This window comes from Crinia signifera, chromosome 2, assembly GCF_055691185.1.
Source record: "Crinia signifera chromosome 2, ASM5569118v1, whole genome shotgun sequence".
Taxonomy (NCBI): domain Eukaryota; kingdom Metazoa; phylum Chordata; class Amphibia; order Anura; family Myobatrachidae; genus Crinia; species Crinia signifera.
Window position 1 is genome coordinate 69,605,232 of NC_139218.1, and position 24,695 is coordinate 69,629,926.

Below are 24,695 nucleotides of genomic sequence, written 5' to 3' on the forward strand. Positions count from 1 at the left end.
TATATTTTTTTCTTCTAGGAAATAACTTTGTGATTCATAAATACATGAGATGAATAACATTTAGCTACATTATGTATATACAAAGCAGACTGCTTCACATTCAGCGGCATAGTGCTAATGTGTTTCTGTTTACTAACGGTATCTAGTGACCTGATATAAAAGAGACACTGTTTGGAGGACTGTTTGGAGGCATTAAACGGTGGATAAGATAATAGGTACAAAGGGTCTGGGCACCAATGTGAGGCCTCAATGACAAGAAAGTGGAACAAATTTAGAGTGCAATGAAAAAGAGGTTATACCATGGAAAACAAGAATGTCTTATGATGACACAATTAACTGGCAAATAATACTCCGCTGACCATATTCACTGATTGGTCCACTGATTTGCCATCTTTCATTTGTGCAAAAACTGGAAACATATACAATGCAAATAAGCATTAGGCTTTTAATAAGCTTTAAAATAATAATAAAAAAAAACTGCAAACATATATTTAATTTCTCTACAGTGTGTGCTCACTCTCAGTCTCACCGAGACCATAGCAGCCTCTTTTATCACTCCAATATGTCTGAAAACTGATATGCCATGGTTTGCTGTGAATCGCTTCATTATGGTCACACTTTTTAGAGTTGGGGGCTTCCCGGGGACCCACCTCCTGAACTGGCACAGTGCAATTACACAATTTGTGACCGAGAATCATACCCCTTTCACACTGCAGCTCTTAAACGGTAAATTGCCGTTTTTTTTTGCCTTTTACAATGGGTAGAGCTGCAGTGTGAAAGCTCCAGGGTGCTTTAACTGTTAAAGAAATACCGGTATTTGTTAAATGGTTAAAAAAGCAATGTCCTACCCGTTTCAGAGCTGTTTTTTTATGCAGTGTGAATGGCTCTATTTCTATGGCTTGAAACGTGTTCTTTGGGGGTTAAACAGGTTGAATGTGAATGGTACTTAAAAATACCATTTAAAACGGTTTTCATCTGCAATGTGAAAGGGGTTTAGTGACTCAGACCTGTTATAAGTACCATTTGAAATACAGGGTCTTAAATGTTTAGGCAATGTGAAAGCAGCATTACTTTCTATCCATTCTGGTTTAGAAAAAAGCGGTCATCTTTAGAAAGTATCTCTACTCCAATCACACATTTCATTGACCACAAAAATCTGGAATAAGTCCACCAAAAGACTCAATGCAAGACATGCCTGGTGGGCTTTATTTTTCTCTTTCTCTTTAATTTTATTGTGACTTGCCAAAACTGATTTCCGTAATGGGAAGGCAGATGCCTTGTGCAGACAGTTTAAATCAGGGATAACCAACTCCAGTCCTCGAGAGCTACCAACAGTTAACGTTTTCCATGTCTCCTCACAGAATCACAAGTGAAGTATTTAGCTCCACCTGTGGATCTTTTAAAATGTGTCAGTCAGTAATGAGTGCACCTGTGCACCTCTGAGGCGAGCTGGAAAACGTGAACTAATGGTAGCACTCGAGTACTGGGGTTGGCTACCCCTGGTTTAAATTCTCTGTGCATGATACCAGCAGAAAAGATTATTGCTTCTATCACCTCCTCAGTGGTTTGTCACAAAACCAAACTCTGAATATGATATCCAGAAATTTTGCAAGCTCTTGATGGATGTTGCTTTCTCTTCTAAAAAAGATTTTCATCCCCATACCTACACTCCATTGAGAAATCTACAAGATGTTGCATGATGTTACCACAGCAATTACTGCGAGGGTTCAAAAGACACTTGCTCTTGTCTCGTTATTTTAATTGTCCCGTTTCACCTGTACTCAGCACAGTGGCGTAAGTTTATCCAAGTTGCCTGGAGGCAAGATGTATATTGGTGCCCCCCAAACACACACACAACGTTATATAAAATATATACTGTATATATGTCTGTTATGAAATAAATATCTATATATATATTTCAGGATTCAGCCACAGAAGCGATTTTGATGGCTTTCAATTGATGAATTTAAACCTGCAGTGGTGGAGAGGTGCCCCCTTGAGAGCAGGAGCACGGCGGAAGATGACTCCATTGCCTCCCAGAGTTCTGCCTCTGACTCAGCATGAAGCTCCACATACTGCAAAATCTGGCTTGTTACAACCTTTACCTATTTCTATTTCTACCAGTCTATGCAGTGTTATCTCAATGGACTTCATCTCAGAACTTCCTCCATCAAATGAATGCTCCCCCATTCTGGTCATAGTAAATTGAGTCACTAAATTGGCTCATTTCCCCCCTCTAAAGGTGCATACACACGGTGTGATTTGAGCTTAGTTTTTTGACTATATAGTCAAAATTGGGAGAAAACTTAGCACAAATCGCATGTTGTGTATACAGCTGTGGGATACAGCAGTACTAGGCAGTGGGCACAAAACATGTAGATATGGCATCACAAGGAAAAATCTAGACAAAATTGCAGGCAAGCGAATTTTGATTATATTGTATACAGTCTAGTGTTCTAGTATAGGCAAAATCGTACATAATCAAAATCTTGAGCAAGTATAGTCAAGATTTTATGGATCTGGGCTCTGGGGAGGTCATGGGAAATCGCATAGTCAAAATCGTACACAGCCAAAATCTCACCGTGTGTATGCACCTTTAAGAAAATCTCCAGTGCTCCTCAGACTACCAAGACTTTTCTTCAGCATATCTACAAATCACATGGCTGTTTATGGGGTATAGTGTTGACATGGGACCTTACTTTACACCACATTTAAAGAAAGCTTTCTGCAAGTTGCTGCAAATAAAGTTGGTTCTATCCAGTATTTAGGACAGACAGTCACAGTACCTAGGTTTATAGCAAAGGTTAGGTCAAGCAGTGATCACAAAAAAACAATCCAAGTCCAAAGCAGGGGTCAGAGTCTGAGTCAGGACAATACACTGAGAATAGGTAATGCATAGGAACAGCAAAATTGCATCTATAATGGGTGCCTCAGTCAGGAGATTAAGTTCCAAGCTCCCTCTAGAGTCATTTCATGCATCGTGTTCCCATCAAGATGAATTATTTATTGAAAAATGTTAAACCTTTCCACATGAAACAGAATGAACCTAGAACTTCTGCTTAGTGGCATATCCTTCTGATGTGAAGATACAGAAGGCAATTACTAAAGCTGGGCACACACTGGGCAATATATCGTCAATAATATGGATGATATTGATTTTATTACCGATATCATATATATATATACAGTGGTCGAAGTGGAAATTTTGAAGTGGGGGTATGGAAATTTTGAAGTGGGGGTATGGAAAAGTAAAGAGTGAATATAGTGCGCACCTTCGGACACCCCCCTGTCCATCAACGTCCCCTGCCAGACTGCACCGTTGAACAGGGGTATTACAAAAGCACAATATGTGCTGCTGAGTGATCAGAGAGCATCCTGAGGGGGAAAAAAAACTTTTTTTTTTTATCTTCAGATTAAAGTGGGGGTATGCCATACCCCCGTATACCGCCCCACTTCGACCACTGTATATATATATATATATATATATATATATATATATATATATATATATATATATATATATTAGGGCGGAGTGAAAAAACTGAAATTGAGAAATTCAAAATTGGCTAGTGTGGAAAAGTTGTGACTTGACTTGAATAAGAAACGTGCAAAAGCATTTTGATCTGAGTTAACCTCTTCTGTTCTGGCAAGAGGCCTGAAGTTTCACTTTTTTGGTGAAAATGACGAAAACTATGAAGATGCTCCGATCTAGTTAAAATTATGTCAGGATGTCTTAGAGTGGTTCATTAATATACTTTAGCTTGTCCTAGTGCAAAGTGAATGACTTTGGTGGGAGAAAAAAATCCCTAATAATTGACCCATTTTCATGGTCACAATTGTGAATATTGTGTGTTTTCTCCTGAACGTGTTTATAATAGAAGAAGCACAAATACTCTAAATGGAATTTCGGTGACACTGTGTGAAATATAACACTGCATAATAGCCCTTAATCAGACCTGATCCCAGTACAAATTTGTTCTCAAAATGGGCAAAACAAATGCTGCATTGCAGGTGGGGCAGATGTAACGTGCTGAGAGAGTTAAATTTGGGTGGGGTGTGTTGAAACTGAAATCTAAATTACAGTGTAAACATAATGCAGCCGGTATTTACCTTGCACAGAAACAAAATAACTCACACAAATCTAAAGGGGGCCATACATCTACAGATCGATTGTCAGATTGGGCCGGTTGGAACAAACAGCTGGTATATCTGAATGACAGTTTTTCAGCATTTCAAAGCAAATGGTCAACTGTCATTTGCTCTCATCTTTTACCAGGATTTTGTTCCAACCAGACAGATCGGACAATAAATCTGTAGATGTATGGCCACCTTAAATCTCTCTGCACATGTTACATCTGCCCCACCTGCAGTCCAGCATTGTTTTGCCCATTTTGAGAACAAATTTGTACTGCGATCAGGTCTGATTAAGGGCCACTATGCAGTGTTATATTTCACACAGTGTCACTGAAATACATGAAATTGGATTTATGCTGCTCTCTTTGCAGTGCATATACAAAGATAGACAATCCTGTGTATATAAATAAGAAATAACTGTTGCAGTCTGTTATTGAAAAACAGTAACTGTTACAATAAGTATTACAAGTAAGTGTAAACTGTCTAATGTATCATTTTACATATCACTTCTGTTTATTGACAGAAAAACAGTGTTACATCCCCTATACTGGGAACATGATTGGGCTGCATTACAGCATATAATTATGCCAAAGATAAGCCAGTATATTAACTGTTAAATACGTTGAAGTGTATTATGATGTAATAAATTGTAAGCTTGCAGCAGGGCCCTCTAACCCCCAAGTCTGTCTGTCATTACCCAGTTTGTTTTATCACTGTCTACTACTGTAAAGCGTAAAGGAATCTGCTGAGCTATATAAGAAACTGTAAATAAATAAATAAACAAATACATCTAATGTTTAGGGGGAAAAAAACAAGAACATTGATTCAAAAAATAACAGGTTAATCATTCTATGAGTGGTGCCCAGCAGTACATATATGCCAATCACTGTGTTCATTTCTAGGCAGCAGGGCCGTCTTAACAGCAGTGTGGGCACCTGGGCAAAGCAATGCACTGGGGCCCTTACCCATTCTCCCCTCCTAGGGGTGGGGGGTGGTATCAGCAGCAGCTTTGATGTCCCACGGGTGGCAGGGGGTGCTCTATCTTACATTCAACATGTAGGACCTGGAGCAGTAACTTCTGCTAATTACTCCTTTACTGCACAGGTGGTGGGAGGGTGAACACTAACGTGTGGAAGGGGGCACTGAGCTGTATGAAGGGTCCCTTGTAAATGACTTCCAGGGAGGTAGGGGGTGTTTTATACACAGGGGACGGTTGGATAATGGAGTGGGCTTAATATTCGTCATTTTCCGGTGGAAGGGCAGCTTGTTTGACTGCAGATATCGCCATTATCTGGAAATAGATTTCTTAGCCTAGTATAAAAACCTAGAGTCCCAACTTTCAGGAGGTGCTGGGAACTTGGGTATCAGAGATCAGGAGCCAGAGCAATCCATTGACAAAAATATAAAACTACACCAGACGTTTGGAGCTGGAGCAGGGACCGGCTGCTTGAAGGCTGATATCTCTGGTTCTGGGCATGATAGAGACAAGCCGCTAGTGTCAGAGAGAACCTGAGAAATATGACTGGAAATTGTAATTAACAGGTCGGATGTGGACTGCTGCTTTGAAGTTGGATATCTGCAGTTCCCCAGGGCCGATTTTCTAAATTTTGGTATCCCTGGAAAAAGGGGATCCTCAGCTATCAACATACAGCCCTTATACGCCGGGGGCCCCTGGGCAAGTGCCCATTAAGCCCATACAAAAAGACAGCCCTGCTAGGCAGGATTGATCAGCAATACTTATTACAGCACAATGCACTTTAATGTATTTAACTGTTAATATATTGGCTTATTTTTGGCATAATTATATGCTGTAATGCAGCTGCAGGTGGGGAAGATGTAAGATGTGCAGAGGGAGTTAATGTGGCCATACATCTACAGATTTATTGTCCGATCTGTCTGTTTGGAACAAAATACTGGTAATGGATGAGAGCACTTTGCTTTGAAATGCTGGAAAACTGCCAAAAACTGTCATTCAGATATTACCAGGTATTTGTTCCAACCAGCAAGATCTGACAATCGATCTGTAGATGTATGGCCACCTTTAGATTTGTGTTGAGTTATTTTGTTTCTGTGCAGGGTAAATACCTGCTGCAATTTAGATTTCAGTTTCAACACACCCCACCCAAATTTAACTCTCTCAGCACGTTACATCTGCCCCACCTGCAATGCAGCATTTGTTTTGCCCATTTTGAGAACAAATTTGTACTGCGATCAGGTCTGATTAAGGGCTATTATGCAGTGTTATGTTTCACACAGTGTCAATGAAATTCCATTTAGAGTATTTGTGCTTCTTCTATTATAAACACGTTCAGGAGAAAACACACAATATTCACAATTGTGACCATGAAAATGGGTCAATTATTAGGGATTTTTTCTCCCGCCAGTCAGTCACTTTGCACTAGGACAAGCTCGTACTGTTTTTTACTATGCTAAAGTATATTAATGAACCACTCTAAGACATCCTGACATAATTATAACTAGATTGGAGCATCTTCATAGGTTTCGTCATTTTCACCTAAAAAGTGAAACTTTAGGCCTCTTGCCAGAACAGAAGATGTTGACTCAGATCAAAATGCTTTTGCACGTTTCTTATTCAGGTCAAGTCACAACTTTCCCACACTAGCCGATTTTGAATTTCTCAATTTCAGTTTTTTCACTCCGCCCTAATATATATATATATATATATATATATATATATATATATATATATATATATATATATATATATCAACACAGCTGCCCTGTTGTCTGTAAATGCATTTCAATCTGACAATATCATCAGAGACTGCATATACGGAGCAGGGGGTGGGTGACATCACTGGCCGATATCGTGAATGATATCGGCCAGTGTGTTAGGTCAATAGCAATCTTATGCGACACTACCGATATAGTTATCGGTGGCTGAGGAAATCATCCAGTGCGTACCCAGCATAAATCATTTAAATTCTTATAGGGCTGGTTCTGAGTTGGTGCAGATGTCCCCATGACTGCATAAATTGATGGACATCAGTCTGCAACTTTATCCAAATACTACTGCAAAGCCCTTCCCTGGAGTATCAGTGCATACAAATGTGCAAGGACTGAGATACCCAGAGTCAGTGCCTGCAAACATTGATTGGTATATTCTTTTTAATATTATTCTTTTTAATGTGATTCACTTTATCCATTTTAATTACTGCTTTTATGAATAATCAATTGACCACACACTAATATATGCTTTTCTATTCTGTGTTGTATGTTATCGAATAATTGGAGAAATTCAATGCAAAATCAGATAAGAGAAAAACAAACCAGCAAAATCCTGATGATATACACCAGTGACACGCAAGGCTCCGTTTCCAGGAAGCGTTTTGCGTTCCATCTGAATCCAGCAGACCCACCTAATAAAGTTTTGATGAAAGCGCAACAGCGCAAGTATACAGGACACGCAGGACGCATAACAGGAAGTCTTTTGCGTTCCAGCGTCACCGGAAGTGACGCAGGATGACGCGCTATGCGTGTCAAAACCCAGGAAGTGCGGGGAACAGCGCGAATCTTTATTATGCTGCTGAAATACAACAGCTGTTCCCATCTAACATGGGTAAAACCATGAATGGACTGGTGCTGGATTATCCACTTGTATATATTGTTATAATACTGATATCTTGTGTGTATTTTATTTTTGCTGCTGGTCTATATCTTAAATGTTTTATTAATGATGTTGTGTATTTTAAATGTGCTTTTTTAAGATTGTTAAAGATGCATTGGACGTTTTCTGTTTTCCATGTTTTGGGTAACACCCATCACATGGATATTTGGGATATGGTATAAAAACCCTGCATGTGGTAGCATCCTCCACACCTTGAAAAAGGGCTTATTCACATAGCCCGAAACGCGTTGGTGGTTGGAGGAGAAAGAGAAATACCCTAGAGGTTTGTGGTAGGTGCTGGTTACCATCTTCAGCAACTGGGCGGCCTTCTATCCGGATTGGGAGGTAACCCAGACCACCACACACCTTGGGATTTCCTTCCCACTTTTTATCCATTTTTATGTCTTTTTTATGTTGTTGGAAATAAATTTTTTGGATACTACAAGAATTCCATGGAGTAAGCTGTCTACTTGTGGGAATTCGGAGACTAAAGAAACCTTTCCGTGCATATAGGGCACCTGATTCTGGTGAGTCCATTTTTTCATGGGGTCCTGACGATCGTACTTATCTGACATCGTCACTCATGCATGCAGAGGTTGTGGAAACTTAAAGAAACCATTACGGGCACATAGGGAACTTTACCCAGGTCAGTTGTGGTTGTCTTTAAGAACGACTGGACGGAAGGAGGGAGATTTAATTCCATCCCTGTGGTGATTGAGATTTACATATCTCTAAAGAGGAGACTACAGCGCTATTTTGGAACACTATTTGTTGTGGATTGTATATGTATTGAGGTTTGGGAACCTCAAGGTGTATCCATAGGCTGCAGTAGTCTGGGCACAGTCATTATTTTCATACCTTTGTGTCGATTGATTGGTATGTCCTTAAAGTTATTATTATTAATTATTAATATACTGTGATTAATATTATTCCATACCTGCCTACTTTTCATTGCTCCTCTACAGGAGAAGCAAGGGAGAGGAACTCTTGACGCTGGAAACAAAAGAAGCCAGATTCCCACCTGGAATAGATTTAGGTGGGGGTATATTATTGTAGATAATCAGCTGAAAGTACAACGCTTGCTAGTTGACAAATGGGCACAGCGAGGAAGAGGAAGGAAAGCAATTTCTCCATAGTAAATAAAGCAGTCAAGGTGTCTTAAAATTAAACAATATACAGTAGCAGTTGTTAGCCAACGACCTGTTCACTACCCACCAGATGGGCTTCATCCGTGGCCGCCACTTGGTGAGGGCCATAAGGATGGCCATCTCGGCTGTGATGGCAGAGTCTTATAAGAGCGCCCCTCAAAGCATGTTACTGAGCTTGGACACAAACAAAGCCTTTGACTCAGTGGCTTGGCCACATCTTTACGCGATCTTAGAACAAAGGCAATTCGATAACTCCTTAGTAGAACTAATTAGATACTTTTACACCCAACCTTCCACCTCATTGCTAATTAATGGTTGTAAGGGTACGAATATTCAAATGTTTAGGGGCACGCGCCAAGGCTGCCCGCTATCCCCTTTATTGTTCAATTTATGCATAGACCCACTGTTTTGGATCTTACAGACCTGGCCAGAGTTTGAGGGAATTAGGATAGGGAACTCAGAACTAAAGCGCTCGGCTTTTGCGGACGATGTCCTGTTATACATAGGTAACCCGGGGCAATCGCTGGGCAAGATTTTGAAAAAATTGGACGACTATGGAGAAATATCAGGTTACACAATAAACGTCTCAAAATCCTCGGGGCTGTTTTTACATCCTCAGATCCACACGCCCTCCTGGGGTAGGGGCTTCCCAATCTGCTGGGAAAAGGCCTATATTGATTATCTGGGCATACACCTCCCAAAACGCGGTACGGATTTATAAAGAATTAATATAACGGAGGCGATTCAGATGACGACTAGGGAACTAGAGGGGTGGAAACATTTGAAACTTTCCTATGTGGGCAAGGCCAATCTCATTAAGATGGTAACTTTTCCCCGCCTGCTGTACCTGCTTCAAGCCCTGCCATTGTTATTGACACAGAGAGACCTGCGACTGCTGGACTCTCTATTTAGGAAATTCATTTGGGGAGCAAAGCGTCCACATATCGGGTTATACAAATTAAACAACCAGTTTTCAATGGGGGCATTAACTTCCCGAATATTCTACACTATAATCACTCTTCTATACTTCGCTTTCTAAGGGATTGGCTGCATGGTCAAGAAGTTTACGCTAATACAAAAATTGAAGGGGAGTTTTTAGTCAACTGTGGATTGGTGGGCTTTCTCCATATGCAAGATGGGGAGGTGGATGAACTGATCCAACTTAACCCCCTTCTATGGTCAACGCGCAGGGTATGGCACATTCTCAGACACAGACTAAATTTAAATGCCCATAAATCCCTATTTTTACCCTTTATGCACAACTCAGAATTTCAGGGAGGCTTGGCTGGCCAACCATTTGGGAATCTTCGGTCTGAGGGTTTGTCTTCCGTCAGAGCCCTGATCGACATGGACCTGAAAAAATCTATGTCCTATGTCAAGGCGTCAGAGACCTTCCCATCTTTTGGAAGACACCCTCTGGCATACATGCAAGCTAAGCATTATGCATCACAGGTGATACGTTACTTCTCAGAGGCGGACTGGGCAAATACCCTGGACACGATGCTCCTATCTGGGGTGGCCGAACGGCGGGCTATATCCATACACTATAATTTCCTCCGGCAAATTATAGACCACAACACCATTACCACTGGCATGAAAGCCTGGACACAGGCGATGCCAGATCTAACATGCCCGCAGCTAACCAAGGCACTGTGGCGCTCCAGGAAACTGTTGCCGCAATTCAATACCAGGAAATGTTCCTCAACATTTTCCACAAAGCATACTTCTCTCCCCACAGACAATTCCTCGCCGGGATGGCTCCCTCGGCAGCGTGCCCGAGGTGCCCGGCTGGTGCGGGGAATCTGTACCATTATTTCTGGGATTGCCTCATAATTAAATTGTTTTGGCTTCAGGTTAGGAAGTTTGCGCAAGACTACTTAGTGAATTATGTCCCTTTTACAGATCACTGGGCTATCTTTGGCATACTGCCAGAGGACCAAAGAATGACTAGAGGGAGTAAGCGACTTTTGGTGATTGTTAGTGCAGTCGCACGTAAGGCCATTCTGCAGACATGGATCAACGCTGCTCCCCCTTCTATGCAGTTATTCAGGACAAAGCTGTTCCATGTATTCAACATGGAGTGGATTGAAGGCCTTTTAAACAAAGAACGCCACACTAAGAAACTATTTGACACATGGGAAAGCTATGTAACCGTGCTCTCACTGGAAATCAGAACCAAACTCCATAATTCATTTAAGGATACCCAGTGGTATCTGATGAGACTTATCTCAGGGGATCCCCCGAGAGTTTAGACGCCTAAAAGTGTGGTGCTTTTGCTTATTCGAATGACAGCCCTGGGCCATTGAGGGTTCATAGATAGGTTACATACCTTACGTGAAGAAATTATTATTATACTTTTATTTATAAGGCGCCACAAGTGCTTCGCAGCACCGTACAAAGGAACAATACAGGGAGACAAAACTTGGCATAACATTGAATAAATAACAAAAATAGAGTACAAATAAAGAGCGCCACAGTTCAATACACATTACAGCTTAAATATAAGTAGTGAGGACTCAATCAACATACAACTAGAGGCTAGAAGCCAATAATGGAGATGAAGTAAGCGGACAAAGATGGTCACTGAGTGTTTGAGTATGGGAGAGCTGTGAGTGAAATGTGAAGAGAAGTGGGCTTTGACAACAGGAGGGAAGAGGGCCCTGCTCAGAGGAGCTTACAATCTAGTAGGAAGGGGAGACAGACAGATTACAAGAGGTGCACGTGAGTGGGTGGTGGTTAGATAGCAGGATGTAAAAAGGCAAGGGGTCGGAGAACCAGCTGGTTTATGCAGTGGAAGGGTATGCTTTGATGAATAGGTGAGTTTTCAGTGCCCGTTTGAAGCTTTGCAAGGTCGGGGAGAGTCTAATGGAGCGAGGGAAATGACATAGATACATATTCTACTTTGCCAAGATCTTTATTTATAGCGGACAATGTATGGTTAAATCGATAATATTGAACAATGATATTATTTTCGGATGTCCATGTTACTTTTATTGAAATTGTTAAATTTACATTCAATTTGTAATATTGTGACTTTCGGTGTTTCAATAAAACATGTTTAAAAAAAAAAAAAAAACAATATACAGTAACAATACATATCAAAAACACAATAAACTTAATGTAATAAAGAAGAATGGTCACCATAGCAGTTTATAATAGGAAATTTGAATGGTGAGAGGATTATATAACTCACAGTGGGGCAGATGTATTAAGCCTGGTAAAGAGATAAAGTGGAGATAAAGTTGAAGGTGATCATGCATCAGTTAATCAGCTATGTTGGAAAAAGACAGTTAGGAGCTGCATGATCACCTTCCACTTTTTCTCCACCATGGGGGTGATTCTGGTTTGCACTATAGATGCCGCCCGCCGCACCGAAAAATACTCGCCCCCTGCCACTGCTAATTCCCCTTGGTACCATGCGAGGGTATGTGTAACAAAGACACATCCCCTCGCATACAAAAAATATACAAAAAATATTTTTGTACATATCTTGCACAGGCCTATGTAGTTCAATTTTCAATGTCTCCTTTCTCCACCCACACGATGGATATTCATACGGAGAGAAGCGAGATCAAATATAGTGAAGTACAGTGTAATGGTTAAAAATACATGAATACATCAGATAATAAAGTGCATGATAAACATATAATAATGATAGTGGTGGAATAGTCCCAAATAGCTGGACTGCTGATATTACCAAAGTAGTAGGAACTGACAGGGCAGTTCTTACAAGCATGTGATAAGTGTTAAGTGTGTTTCCAGTCACTGAGGCAAACAGTCAGGTCCTGAATTCGGGGTCCCCACTCAGACCAACGTGGTTCGACTTGAGTCGTTTTCAAGGTCACCATAGGTTGGAGTGTCCTACTACTTTGGTAGACGCAAATATTAAGTATCACCTGAATGTATCAGCAGGGATCTCAGCAGGAATCTTCGAACCCTGCTGCGATCCCTCCTCCACTGCTGTCGACCGCATCTCCCATAGGTTTATATGGGGGATGCGAAGCCTCCCGATGTATCAACATCGGGCAGCAGCGATTCGCATCCCTGGGCTACCGCCATTCTGAGGTGGTGGTAGCCCATTGAAGCCTATGGGCTATGGATCTCACTGCTGCCGGGGCAGTGAGGTCAGCGGGGTCAGAGGGGAGGGGGGATCAGCACTAACTGTGCATGCGAAGACCCCCCAGTGCCCGGCTCAGCACATTGCACATATGTTCAAGTGACAGGGTCTGTTACAAGCCGCCTCTGACGGGTCTGTGTAAATTCTTTGTGCAGTTCACCTGTCACATAATTAGGCAATTAGCACTCTGCCTTGTATGTCAGGCTGCTCACCTGCAGTGATTTTACTCATTTAGGACGCTTGTCCATTCCATCTGTTTTCATATTGCTCCCTATATTACCCAGCCTGCCCTAAGCTCTCTGCTGGTTATACTGCTTGTTACTAGCTATTGCTGCAGATCATACGCAGTCCTTCCTGATGAACCCTGATCTAATCCTAGCTAGCCTGTGTTACCCTGAGATATGCTAAGCTTGCTACTTCCCTGCAAGTGTCTGATCCTCTGCTTTCCAGCCTATACTAGCTCTGTTAAGATCTTCTGTTTATGTACCTGTGTTTTCACCCATTTGTCTGTCTAACCAGAACTTCCCCACCGTCTGGTCCTGTTGAATCTCCTTCTGTGTAGCTAGTAGCATCTATTCAGCTATCTAATATATGTTCTGTCTGTGTCGCTACTAGTGGCTACTCTGCTACTGGAGCCTGTCTGTCTGCCTGTTTGTTTACCAATACTGTGTCGCTATTATACAGTTTTATCAGTGCTGCTATTCCAAGTATTTGGTAACACAAAATGTATTTGTTTGTTCACCTCCATTCATGCAATTCTTTTAGTTCATTGTATTTTGTTTCACTCAGTTATTTCAGGTAATTGAGTTATGGTTATTTCTGTCAATTACATTTCATTCAAGTTTTCATCCAAATTCATTCAGTGGATGGTCCAGAAAAGGCTCTCTGTGTGAAAGTTCTGCCCATTATACACTATCGAGAGGTCTGACTGGGACCCTAACCCAACTAAAACCTGGCCAGGATCTAACTGGACCACCTCGCACTGGTTTCATCCCAATCATTGTCTAATTGCATAACTACCAAACATACAGACTAATTCATTTTATATATAATAGTAACCTCTAGAAATCTTTGTTTGCATGGAACAATGATTCTGATTAGTGCACTCGTGTCCATATGCTAATTCTTCTGTAAATTCCTTACCTGGTGAACATCCAACCATCCACTTGTGGAAGGTCTGAGACGCCAGCGTCAGCATTTGTAGCAGTAGTAGTTAATTACCGAATGGTCTTTGGACCGGCACCTGTGTACTGTATACTAGATTGTATTAGTAGACCTCAGCAGGTAATAGCTGGTAGACACTCTAGGCCTGATTCCGATCTTATTGCTGCTGTGCAAATTTGCAGCAGACTGCGATCAGAAAGCCACCGCCCAGACAAAGCGAAATCCCGCCCAATGCAGGTCTGCTGAGTGACTGACCAATGGATTGCTGATCCCATGCCACCTGCAAATCTATTTGCAACTCGCTCACCATTGAATTATTTTCCCAGACTGTGCAAGTGTGGTAGCTCTGACCGTTCCACAACTGTGCGACACACTGATGGAGGCAGGAGCTGATTTCACACACCGTCCCTGAAAACGCATTGGGCATACGTTTTTTCTGGAACTCTCAAAAATGTCCAGTTATCACCCCCAAATGCCAGCATCCTGACAGTCATATTGCAGAGATTGCTAATAGATTGCTATCTGTATGCTTGTGCAGTCATTCGATAATCAATAGACTTGTGAATCCGCACAACATCGATCAACTCTAAAGGGCCCCACACACAGCACAATTTTCAGGCATTTTCTGAGCGATTTTAACAAATCACTCAGAAAATCCCTGAAAACACATGTAAATCGCTGTGTGTATAGCCCACACAGCGATTTACATGCGCGCCCCCGCCGTTCTGAATCTGGCCAGGATTCAGAACGGACCTGCCTGTCAATCTAGAGCAGTCGCTCAGAAGCTCCTGCTCGTCTGTGGCCACGGATGTGAGCAGGGCCTTCTGAGCGACGCTGGACGCCGCCCTGAAGTCCCAACACGCCGCCCCATTGACCTACCGGACGCCGCTGCTGTAGCCTGTCCTGAGGCAGGTATGAGCCATTGAGGGCTGCGGTGCCCGGCGCACATCTCCGAGGGCTCAGCGCCAGCAGCCACCATGGCTCTGGAGAAGATGGAGCTGGAGGTCCTGGGGGATGGGAGGTAGGCGCCGGCCCTGAGAGTTGCTCCGAGTCCTGCCCGCCAACTTCATCTGAAAGGGCTGCTGCTGCTGCTGGGTGCCGCAGTCGTCAGTGCACCTGTCAAAAATTTTGACAGCCTCGGCGCCGGCAGCGGGCTCTGCGCACCACGCAGGCAGCACAGCAGAGCCCTGAGCCTTCTACCACTGTGTGAGCTGTCGCTGCTGTCAGCATCAGTGAGTGTTCAGCCATGTACTGGCATGATACCCTCTGTCCTACCACCCCTCTCTTCTGTACCCTCTGTTATGTCTTGGCCTTGCCATCCCTGTTCCCTATATTCTGTTCCTGTCATCCATATCTCCTGAACATTCTGTCCGGGTCCTGTCACTTTTGTCCTGTTTCTGCCACCACTCTCTCCAGTCCCCTCTGTTCTGGCCAGGCTCTGTCACTCCTATCCATTCCTTTCCCACTCTGTCTAACTCTGTCCTGGCCCCACTGTACTGTCCTTGTCATATCAGTACTAGTCCTTCACCCCACTCCTGGCCCTGTCTCTCCTAGTCCTGCCACCTCTATGCTTGCCCCTCTGTCCTGGCCCTGTCTCTGTGACCTTTGTTAATATTCTGTCCCTTTCGCCTCTGTCCTGGCACTGTCCATATCATTATGTGTCATTTCCCTTTGTCTTCTCCTCTCTGTCATATTCACCATTGTTCTGTCCCTGTCACCTCTGTACTGTAGGTTAGAAACGTAAGATGTTTCTAAATAACAGCAAAGTACTTAGAAAGGAATGAAGAGAGGAAAGTGTGAAGAGAGGTCTATTTATTATATATCATCTCTTTGCTATGATAAGTCCCACCAGAGCAACCAGAACGGACCTGTCTGTCAATTTAGAGCAGTCGCTCAAAAGCGACTGCTCATCTGTGGCCATGGATGTGAGCAGGGCCTTCTGAGCGACGCTGGATGCCAATTTTGGTAACTCTGCACCATGCCACACACCTTCCATCCTGCTCTGTGCAATACTATCTCTGCTGCTGACAGGCAAATGGGGGAGCTTGCTTATTCCTCAGGCTCAGTGTGGGGGAATGCCTCTGTGGGTGGGGGTTGCCTCTGTCCGGCCTTGAGCACCTTTCTCATGAGATGCCTAGCTCCCTTCTCCCCGAGAGGCCCAGCACCCCTCTACCCCTGTTCCCATCTTCCGAGATGCCCAGCTCCCTTCCTCCCACACTCTATGACATTGCAGGTACATGTGTGACGTATTTGTACCCGAAACACTATTCACATAAAACCTGCCACGGGCTGTACCTTAAGTGAGTAGCTGTAGCCTGCAGTGTGCCCATGCTGTACAGGAAGTCGATTGCTGTAACCTGCAGTGTACCCGTGTTGCCACTTTGCCACCGATGACAGATGACACTCCCCCAGGCTTTATTCCAACCCTTATTTACATTTGAATACTTTTTTTTTATTCCCCTGAAGTTTCTGTGAGAGATTTGAAATCTCTCATGCTGAATCTGCCATTATGAATCTCTGGCACAAATCTGTGTGTGTGTGGCTCATTATCTGAAAAATTCAGTTTAAGGGAAATCTCTCGTGCTGAATCTCCCATTATGAATCTCTGACACAAATCTCTGCGTATGTAGGGCCCTTTAGTAACTCCCTCTGTCTAAGTATGTCCTCCTATGTGAGCAGCTAAGCGTCTCTATATGCAGCTGTTTTCACCTACATGCCTGTGACATGCAGGGGAATAAACATCAGCCTACAGTATGAATATGGGAATAGCATATGAATCATAGGGTAGACAAGCATTACATCGACCACTGAAGGTTGACATGGGTTAGGTTGATACAAGCATTAGGTCAACATGGGGAAGGTCGGCAGTCAAAAGGTCGACATTGGGTTCTTCACTTTTGATTTTTTTTACCTTCAAAATAGTACAGTGCTGTTAGTGGCTGCATTGCTGTCCCATGTGCAGTGCAGGAATGGGGAGTAACCGGACCAGCAACACAGACCATGTTGGTTCAAATCATCAACCTGAACCATTCCAGAACTTTTAGTGTCCGGTCTGGGGGGTACCTGTCCAGGGGGGGTCCCCTCCAGGGGTGCCTATGACAGCTGTCTCCTTGGAGATGGGGAAGGATGGATTACAGCCTTTCTGTATGGTCCGGGGATGTAGTAAAATACATGGAGGCTGTAATCTCTCCTTCCCCATCTCCCAGGTGACCGCTGTCATAGACATCCCCGTACGGGACACCTTCCCTTCAAGATTTTGCTATGGAGCCCATAAAGTACTAGTGAAGTGTTTGCAGATGAAGAGCCAATAGAAATATGCAGTCAGTGTAAAGCAGGGGTGGGTAATTATTTGAGCTGGGGGGCCACTTAACACTTCCAGTAAATATTCGAGGGCCGCGCTCAGGAAAAGTGGGTGTAGTGTACCACACCATATACCCACATTATACACATTATGCAACACAATAGTAGACCCTCTTATACTTGCCCCTTACACATTATGCCACACGGAATGAGCCAAAATTCACACGGACGGAGTCAAAATTCACATTATGCCACACAAAATAAGCCAAAATCACATTACGCCACACAGAATGATCCAAAATCCAAGGTTGAGTAAGAGTTCATGTTCTGCCACACGGATTGAGCCCAAATTCTCGTTATGCTACCCGGATTGATGCCAAATTCACGTTATACCACCCAGATTAAGCCAAAAGTTACATTATGCCACACAATATGAGCCAAAATTCACATGATATAATACAGTAATAGAAAAAAAACCAGTGCTGAAAACAGACAGCATCCAGTATCATGCTGTTATCACTCATATTTGGTGCTCCTCTCTCTCTCTCCCTGGGCACAGACACTAGTTATTTCCCCCACCCCCTCCTCCTCTCCCCTGGACCCAGATAGCAGCTTCCACCATCCTCTCCCTTGAACACAGCAGCTTCTCCCACCCCCCAGTTTGCAGCTTTTCCTTCCTACCCCGGGCACATAATTGGTAGAACATGCTTAAAAATCAATAAAAAGATAAATGAAAAGAAGGGGAAATTGTATATTTGTAACACATAATATACAATTTCCCCTTCTTTTCTTTTTATTTACCTTTTTAATTTTTAAACATGTTCTATGTTGTGGATAGTAAAACAGTGAAAAACCCCATGTCAACCTCGCAACCTGTCGACCTAAACCATGTCGAACTAACGCATTTTTTCCACCTAGAACCATGTTGACCTTGTCCCATGTTGACCTAGACACCTATCGATCTTCATCCACGTCGACCTAGAACCCTGTCGACCTAGTTGCCTGTCGACCCAGTGGTGTTGACCTAATGACTGTTGACCTAAGTGGGGTCGACAATATGATCCACACCCCTTTGACCACAAACAATGACCAGATTATATTAGCACTAGGCCAACACAGATGTATACATTAAGCAAGCATGTGATTTTTTTATATTGATTTTAATATTGATTTGAAGCCAAGATCCCCAAACTGTGTGGGTCTTGGATCAGTCCACATGAATTGAGAGGAATGATATTTTAAGAATTTAATATTTGGAGAATTGAGTGACTAACTTTTATTAAACCTATATGGCCAAGGCGTACCCAACTCACGGTATTGTGGTGTATAAGTCACCACACCACAATACTTGCCCACTTGTCATCGTACCGTTCACTATACTGTATATGAACTTGTTGAACATCAGCTAACTATCACCTTTCCGCATCTTTCTGCATGTCTCTATGAATACATCGGGAGAGTCAGAGTGATGGAAAAACAGGGACACTAGAACGTTAAAGAATTGTTTGAATTTGTGATTCATCCAATACTGTTTGTTGCACCTCACAGTTTGAAATTCCGATAATATTGTGTTGTATGGATGCTTTTGGGTTGTTGGTGACAGCCTAGGGATCGTACATCAGAGAGGCAGCAGTGTGCCAACAGGGGTCATCTCCTATAACTTTATATTGCTACTGTACATTGTAACCACTTAATGGTCACAACATCTCACAACAGAAATAAAGGGACCCCCAATACTCAGAGAAGCCTTGAAGGATGGCTTGGGGGCTTACCCGTGTATTTGCAAATACATAACCAAGATCTCTGGATCCTACTACCATGTGGTTTTAATTCCGGTTATTGATATCATTCAGTGTGCTGGGGGAAACACATTTTTTTCTTTCATATGGGCCTATACATGGGGCAATTTCAGGGCATTTTCAGGGTGATCTCTCACCACCCTTTGCTCTGGCATAGTGTGGACATTTTGAAGAAATGCCCATCGCATCCCCATACGGTAAGACCTCACCAGCCGTCCTTGGAAAGCGTAGGTGCCACAAAATTACCACGTATGCCCCATGAGACTGCTGGTCAAGCACCTTCCCACCACCCCTAGGTTCTAAGAACCATCGCCTGCTAGATTCAAGAGAACTGCAGCTTGCCACCCCGCACCAATATAACTATGCTGAAACTAACCCAAAGAGGACAAAATAGCTTAAAGGAAAACCTCTAAACCTAAATCGGACAAGTGGACCCCATAACTACAAAAATAAAATGGGCTCTCAAGTAACAACAAAGAGCGCATAACCGCCACCCCACCACCGGTCACTACAAACTTTGACACCCAGGGCTGGAGCCTCCACTAGGCAGCTTTAGGAAGCTGCCTAGGGCGCTGGCCACCAGAGGGAGCCCCCGAATCCATCCAGCACAAGAAGAAGGCTGTTATGATGGTGGAGGCAGCTGCAAGTAATATCTGAGGCAGTCTCTGTCTTCCCCTGCTCCCTGGGCTACAGCAGGTGCTGTGCTGCCACTGTACGCAGCCAGCATGTCAGCTCCTGTCCCCTGCTGTGCTGTCTCCTTTCTTCTCACTCCAGTCCCAGCTGGGTAATGTAGCTCCGCCCCCTACATGAGAGAGACGAGCTGTGCTGGGAGCAGCTGAATAGAGTGAGAGGGTCCTGTCTGATGGTAAGTTAGTACCCTAATATGCTGTGTTCCCGTGTCACTGTCTACATATACAGACATTCAAAATTGCAGCATCTGCAATTATATACTTTAATTTCCTGAGATAGTCATCACATATCAGTGCCACCCCTCCCCCCACTGCTACTACTGGAGGCTGAGAGATGAGCGTTCAGGGGCTGATTCAGACCTGCTGGCACTGCTAGTATGAGTAAGAACGGGTGCCAGAAACTTTTTGGTAGGAGGGGGGTGCATCATTTCTATTCACACCACGGGGTTGGGTGGAAGATGTTGAGAGACAGAAGGGGCAGCATTGTGAACCTTCGCCTAGGGCGCCTTCAAACCTTGCACCGGCCCTGTTGACACCACAAAGTTAAGCTACTTCTAGACCTTGTCTCTAAGGCTGCCAAACTGATTGAACCTCTCCAAGTAAATCTAGGCACAACATCAGTCCACACAATAGGCACCGCGGGCCAATGCATACATATGCTAGTCAAGTCTGCCTTGATATGCCATGTCAAGGCAATACATTTTACTTGGACAATGTCATTAACATTGAGGTGTATGATCAAAATGCCCGGCCATACTTAGTGCTTTTCCTGATGAACAAGAAAAATCCAACAGCCCAGACCATCTCATGCCCCTAGCACCATGCCATTTAACTCCTCCAAATCTTGGCAAAACTGATGCCTAAGCAGCTAGAGGGTGACTTTCATCCCAAAATATTTAGGAATGATGAACTTCTGCTATGCAGAAGAAAAATTAGGAGCTGCAAAAGAAAGTACTTAAGTGTTAACATCATCAAAACACAAATTAAGTGTTTGCGCATAATAACACAGAACAAACTGTTAGTAACGGTATGACCCAAGTGAAGGCGAATATAAATAAAAAAACCTCTGGTGAAATGTAAAAAAAAAGTCCTTTACACCCCAATTTTGGAACGCGAGATGCTCCCAAATTAACATACATAGTAACATAGTAATTAAGGCTGAAAAAAGACGTTAGTCCATCAAGTTCAACCTATCTAACTTGTATGACTTACTTGAGTAAATCATATCTATAGGATTCCCTTAGTGGCCGAAAATGCATCCAGTTTTGATTTCAATTCATTAACAGTAGTTGCTGTAATCACCCCCACCGGCAATGAGTTCCAGAATTTCACAGCTCTAATAGTAAAGAATCCTCTTCTTAATTCAGTACGGAATTTATTTTCCTTGAGCCTCAGTACATGCCCGCATGTCCTAACCATAGTTGCCTACCCTCCTGCATTCTGCAGGAGACTCCCTGAAATAGCAGCAATCTCCCTCTTTCCCTCATTAGTCTAGCAATCTCCCTCATTTCACCTAGCCCACATTACACTGTTACATTTTTTTGCGAAAAAAGGAATGAGAGATAGATATAATCACATTGAATCATCAGCACCATTTCCCAGCACTTTACCAAGTATAGTATCTCTTACTAACTGCTTTGTGGCTGATCTACATTTGGATATAAGTCATTTTAGAAGATTCCTCTCTGATGTAGCAGTACACACTCACGGCTCTAGGTGCCACGTTCACACTCTCTTTTCACAATCTCTCCATATATGGAACTAGACACGCCTTTGGGTGAAGCATCAATGGGGCGCTGTGCAAAATTCTGCTACCAACTATAATCTCCCTGAAACTAGTTTTCAAAAGTAGGCAACTATGGTCCTAAGTATAGGCCTGTTAGTGAACAAATCAGCTCCCAGTTCCATATGATTCCCAGTCCTGTATTTGAACATACTAGTCATATCACCTCTCAACCTCCATTTCTCCAGTGAAAACATATTCAGCCTGGTTAACCTATCCTTGTATTCTAGTGACTTGAGACCTTTTACTAGGTTAGTCGCCCTTCTCTGTACCTGTTCCAATTAATTTATGTTCTTTTAAAGGTGCGATGCCCAGAACTGAACACAATATTCCAAGTGTGATCTCACCAATGCCTTGTAAAGAGGCACTATTACATTGGCATCCCTTGAATCCATACCCCTTTTAATGCATGCCAGTCTCCGGTTTGCTTTTGCTGCTGCACTTGAGCAGTGTGCACTATTACCCATAATTTTTCATCTATGATGACCCCCAAGTCCTTCTCTACAGCAGAATTCCCTATAATAACTCCATTTAGCCTATAAGTAGCTTGTTGTTCCCATAATGAATTACTTTACATTTTTCAACATTAAACTGCATGTTCCACCATTCCGGCCAACTTTCCAGTTTATTTAAATCACTTTGTAGTGTTTCCACATCCTCTCCTGAGTTAATTTCCTTACTGAACTTCGTGTCATCCTCAAATATTGCAATTTTACTCACTATGTCACTTCTAATATCATTAATGAATATATTAACCCCTTGAGTGGTATGGCCGGAATTTTTCCGGGCTCAGCTGCGCTGCCGCAGCAGGCTGTCCCGGAAAATTTCTGGGCATACCACTAATATAGAAAAGGTGTGCGCCAGGGGTGTCCAGGTGTGCACCACTGGCGCACACACACCCTCCCCCCAGATCCCCCCGTCACCTTTGCTCCGGCGATCGGTCAGCCGGAGCTCCCCCGCTATGACCCACCCGCCAGCCGCCGTCACTTATTTTACAGTGATGTCGGCGGCAGGCTCGGGTATGGTCGGCGCGGCTCGGGGGGACTCGGGAGCGCCCAGGCACCAAGTCCTCCCGAGCCGCAAACATCCCCAGCCTGCTGCCGATGTCACTGCTGAATGTGACAGGCGGCATAGGCTGGGGTGAGAGCAGCAGCAGGGAAGCTCAGGCGTACTAATGCCGGAGTGGAGGCAAGAGAGGGGGGTGGCTTCCAGCTTTCTGTGGTGGGTTTTGCTGAGGCAGGACAAACCTGCCCTGGTAGGTTTGTCCTGCCCCAGCAAAACCCACAACTCAAGGGGTTAAACAAGGTGGGTCCCAATATTGAACCTTGCGGGACTCCACTTTGGACCTTACCCCAGTTGGAATGTATGCCATTTACCACAACTCTCTGTCCCCGATTGTGCAACCAGTTTTTAATCCATTTACAAATTTTATTTCCTAACCCTAAATTACCCAGTTTCATTAATAACCTTTTATGAGGCACCTTGTCAAAAGCTTTAGTGAAATCAAGCAGTATTACATCAACTGATTTCCCTAAGTCTAGCCCCCTACTGACTTCCTCATAGAAGCTAATTAAATTAGTCTGACATGGCCTATTTTTGACGAACCCATGCTAAGCCTTACTTATTACTTTCTCCTGTTCTAAGAAATTATAGATACTATCTCTTATTATTCCTTCTAATATTTTCCCCACAATGGATGTAAGGCTGACTGGTCTATAATTTTCAGGGTTAGTTTTGCTACATTTCTTACATATTGGTACTACGTTAGCTATGCGCCAGTCCCTTGGTACCGTCCCGAGTTTATTGATTCCTTGAATATCAGGTATCACGGTAGTGCTATGACAGAACTCAATTAGTTTAGTATCCTAGGGTGTACTTTGTCCGGGCCAGGAGATTTGTTACTATTTAGGTTCTGTAATTATTTTTGACTATTTCCTCACTCAAACATACAGTTTGGGAGCAATCAAGAGCCTTTAATCTGTGGGAGATCTTCTGAAGAGTCTTCCCTTGTAAATACCGAAGCAAAAAATCTTGGAACGTGGTATCTTGCACATGATCAGCCCTTCCTTGAAAACCAGGTGCTGAAACAGCAGACCTGTATACAAAGAAGTTTTAGAAGTAACCACAAGCTCACTAATATGAAAGGCCCCAAAAAATGCAAAATAAAAAGCCACACAGAGCAAAGCAACCTCAAACTAGTTATCAGTCACCATAGCCAGGCTGGTTAACAATTCCAGCAATAACCACGCACCAATGGGCCTATGCAAATCCGCAGGGGCAGTCCTATCTTTAGCCCACCCTCTAAGAGCCTTTGTAAGCACAAAGGATTTGGTGGGATTTAATTCGCCCCACAATCTAGAGTAGAATGAGATACCTGCCAGTGCCATACCCATGGCTACTCTGGAACAGCCCTGAGTATAATGGTCCCAAACAAATGCCAACAGGCAATCCTCATCCGAATTTCCAGAACCTGTGCCACTAGCCTGACAAGACACTTACGCCATGCAGCAAAATAAACTCGAAGGGTTGAAGATGCCAGCGATTTCAGACCTAAGTCCATCAGACCTGATCTACAGTCTGCCATACAGAATGTGGACAAGTCAGATCCAGGGCCTTGGCTCCTGCTGTCAACTCGCAGAATCTCAGGAAATTATAACAGGACAAAGCTTCCACTATGCCGTTATCATCTCTGGGGGACATGCCTAGCTGAAAAATCAATGTGGAAACAAAGGCATATCAACATCAGATGGTACAGGGGGGCCCCCAAAACTTAGCTACGCCACTGCAATGTACCCATCCAACTGGAAACCCATGAACCAAAATAACTGCGGGTGGATAGGAAGTAGACAGAAAGCTGTCCTTGCCAAAAACACGGATGAGCTTGACGGCCTTATAAACAATTGGTAACGGGCCCTGCAGAAATCCTCCGGGAT

General features: G+C 43.4%; 1 protein-coding gene across 3 annotated transcripts in view; it reads right to left on the bottom strand.

Annotated features, from left to right (window-relative positions):
* CRYBA1 (crystallin beta A1) overlaps nucleotides 1–24,695 on the bottom strand; it is a 63,773-nt gene that overhangs the window by 15,693 nt on the left and 23,385 nt on the right. The window contains exons 1-2 of one of the 3 annotated variants that reach the window (XM_083170989.1): nucleotides 14,171–14,275; nucleotides 8,700–8,783 (exon numbers count right to left, since the gene is read on the bottom strand). The exons of 1 other annotated variant lie outside the window; for it this stretch is intronic. Coding sequence is in view for 1 of the 2 variants with exons in the window: in XM_083170988.1 (XP_083027114.1) it covers nucleotides 14,171–14,225 (55 nt within the window). In the remaining variant the exon portion in view is untranslated. Of the gene's footprint in view, nucleotides 1–8,699; nucleotides 8,784–14,170; nucleotides 14,276–24,695 lie in introns of those variants that run through there. One more of the 3 variants, XM_083170988.1, reaches the window with a different exon arrangement.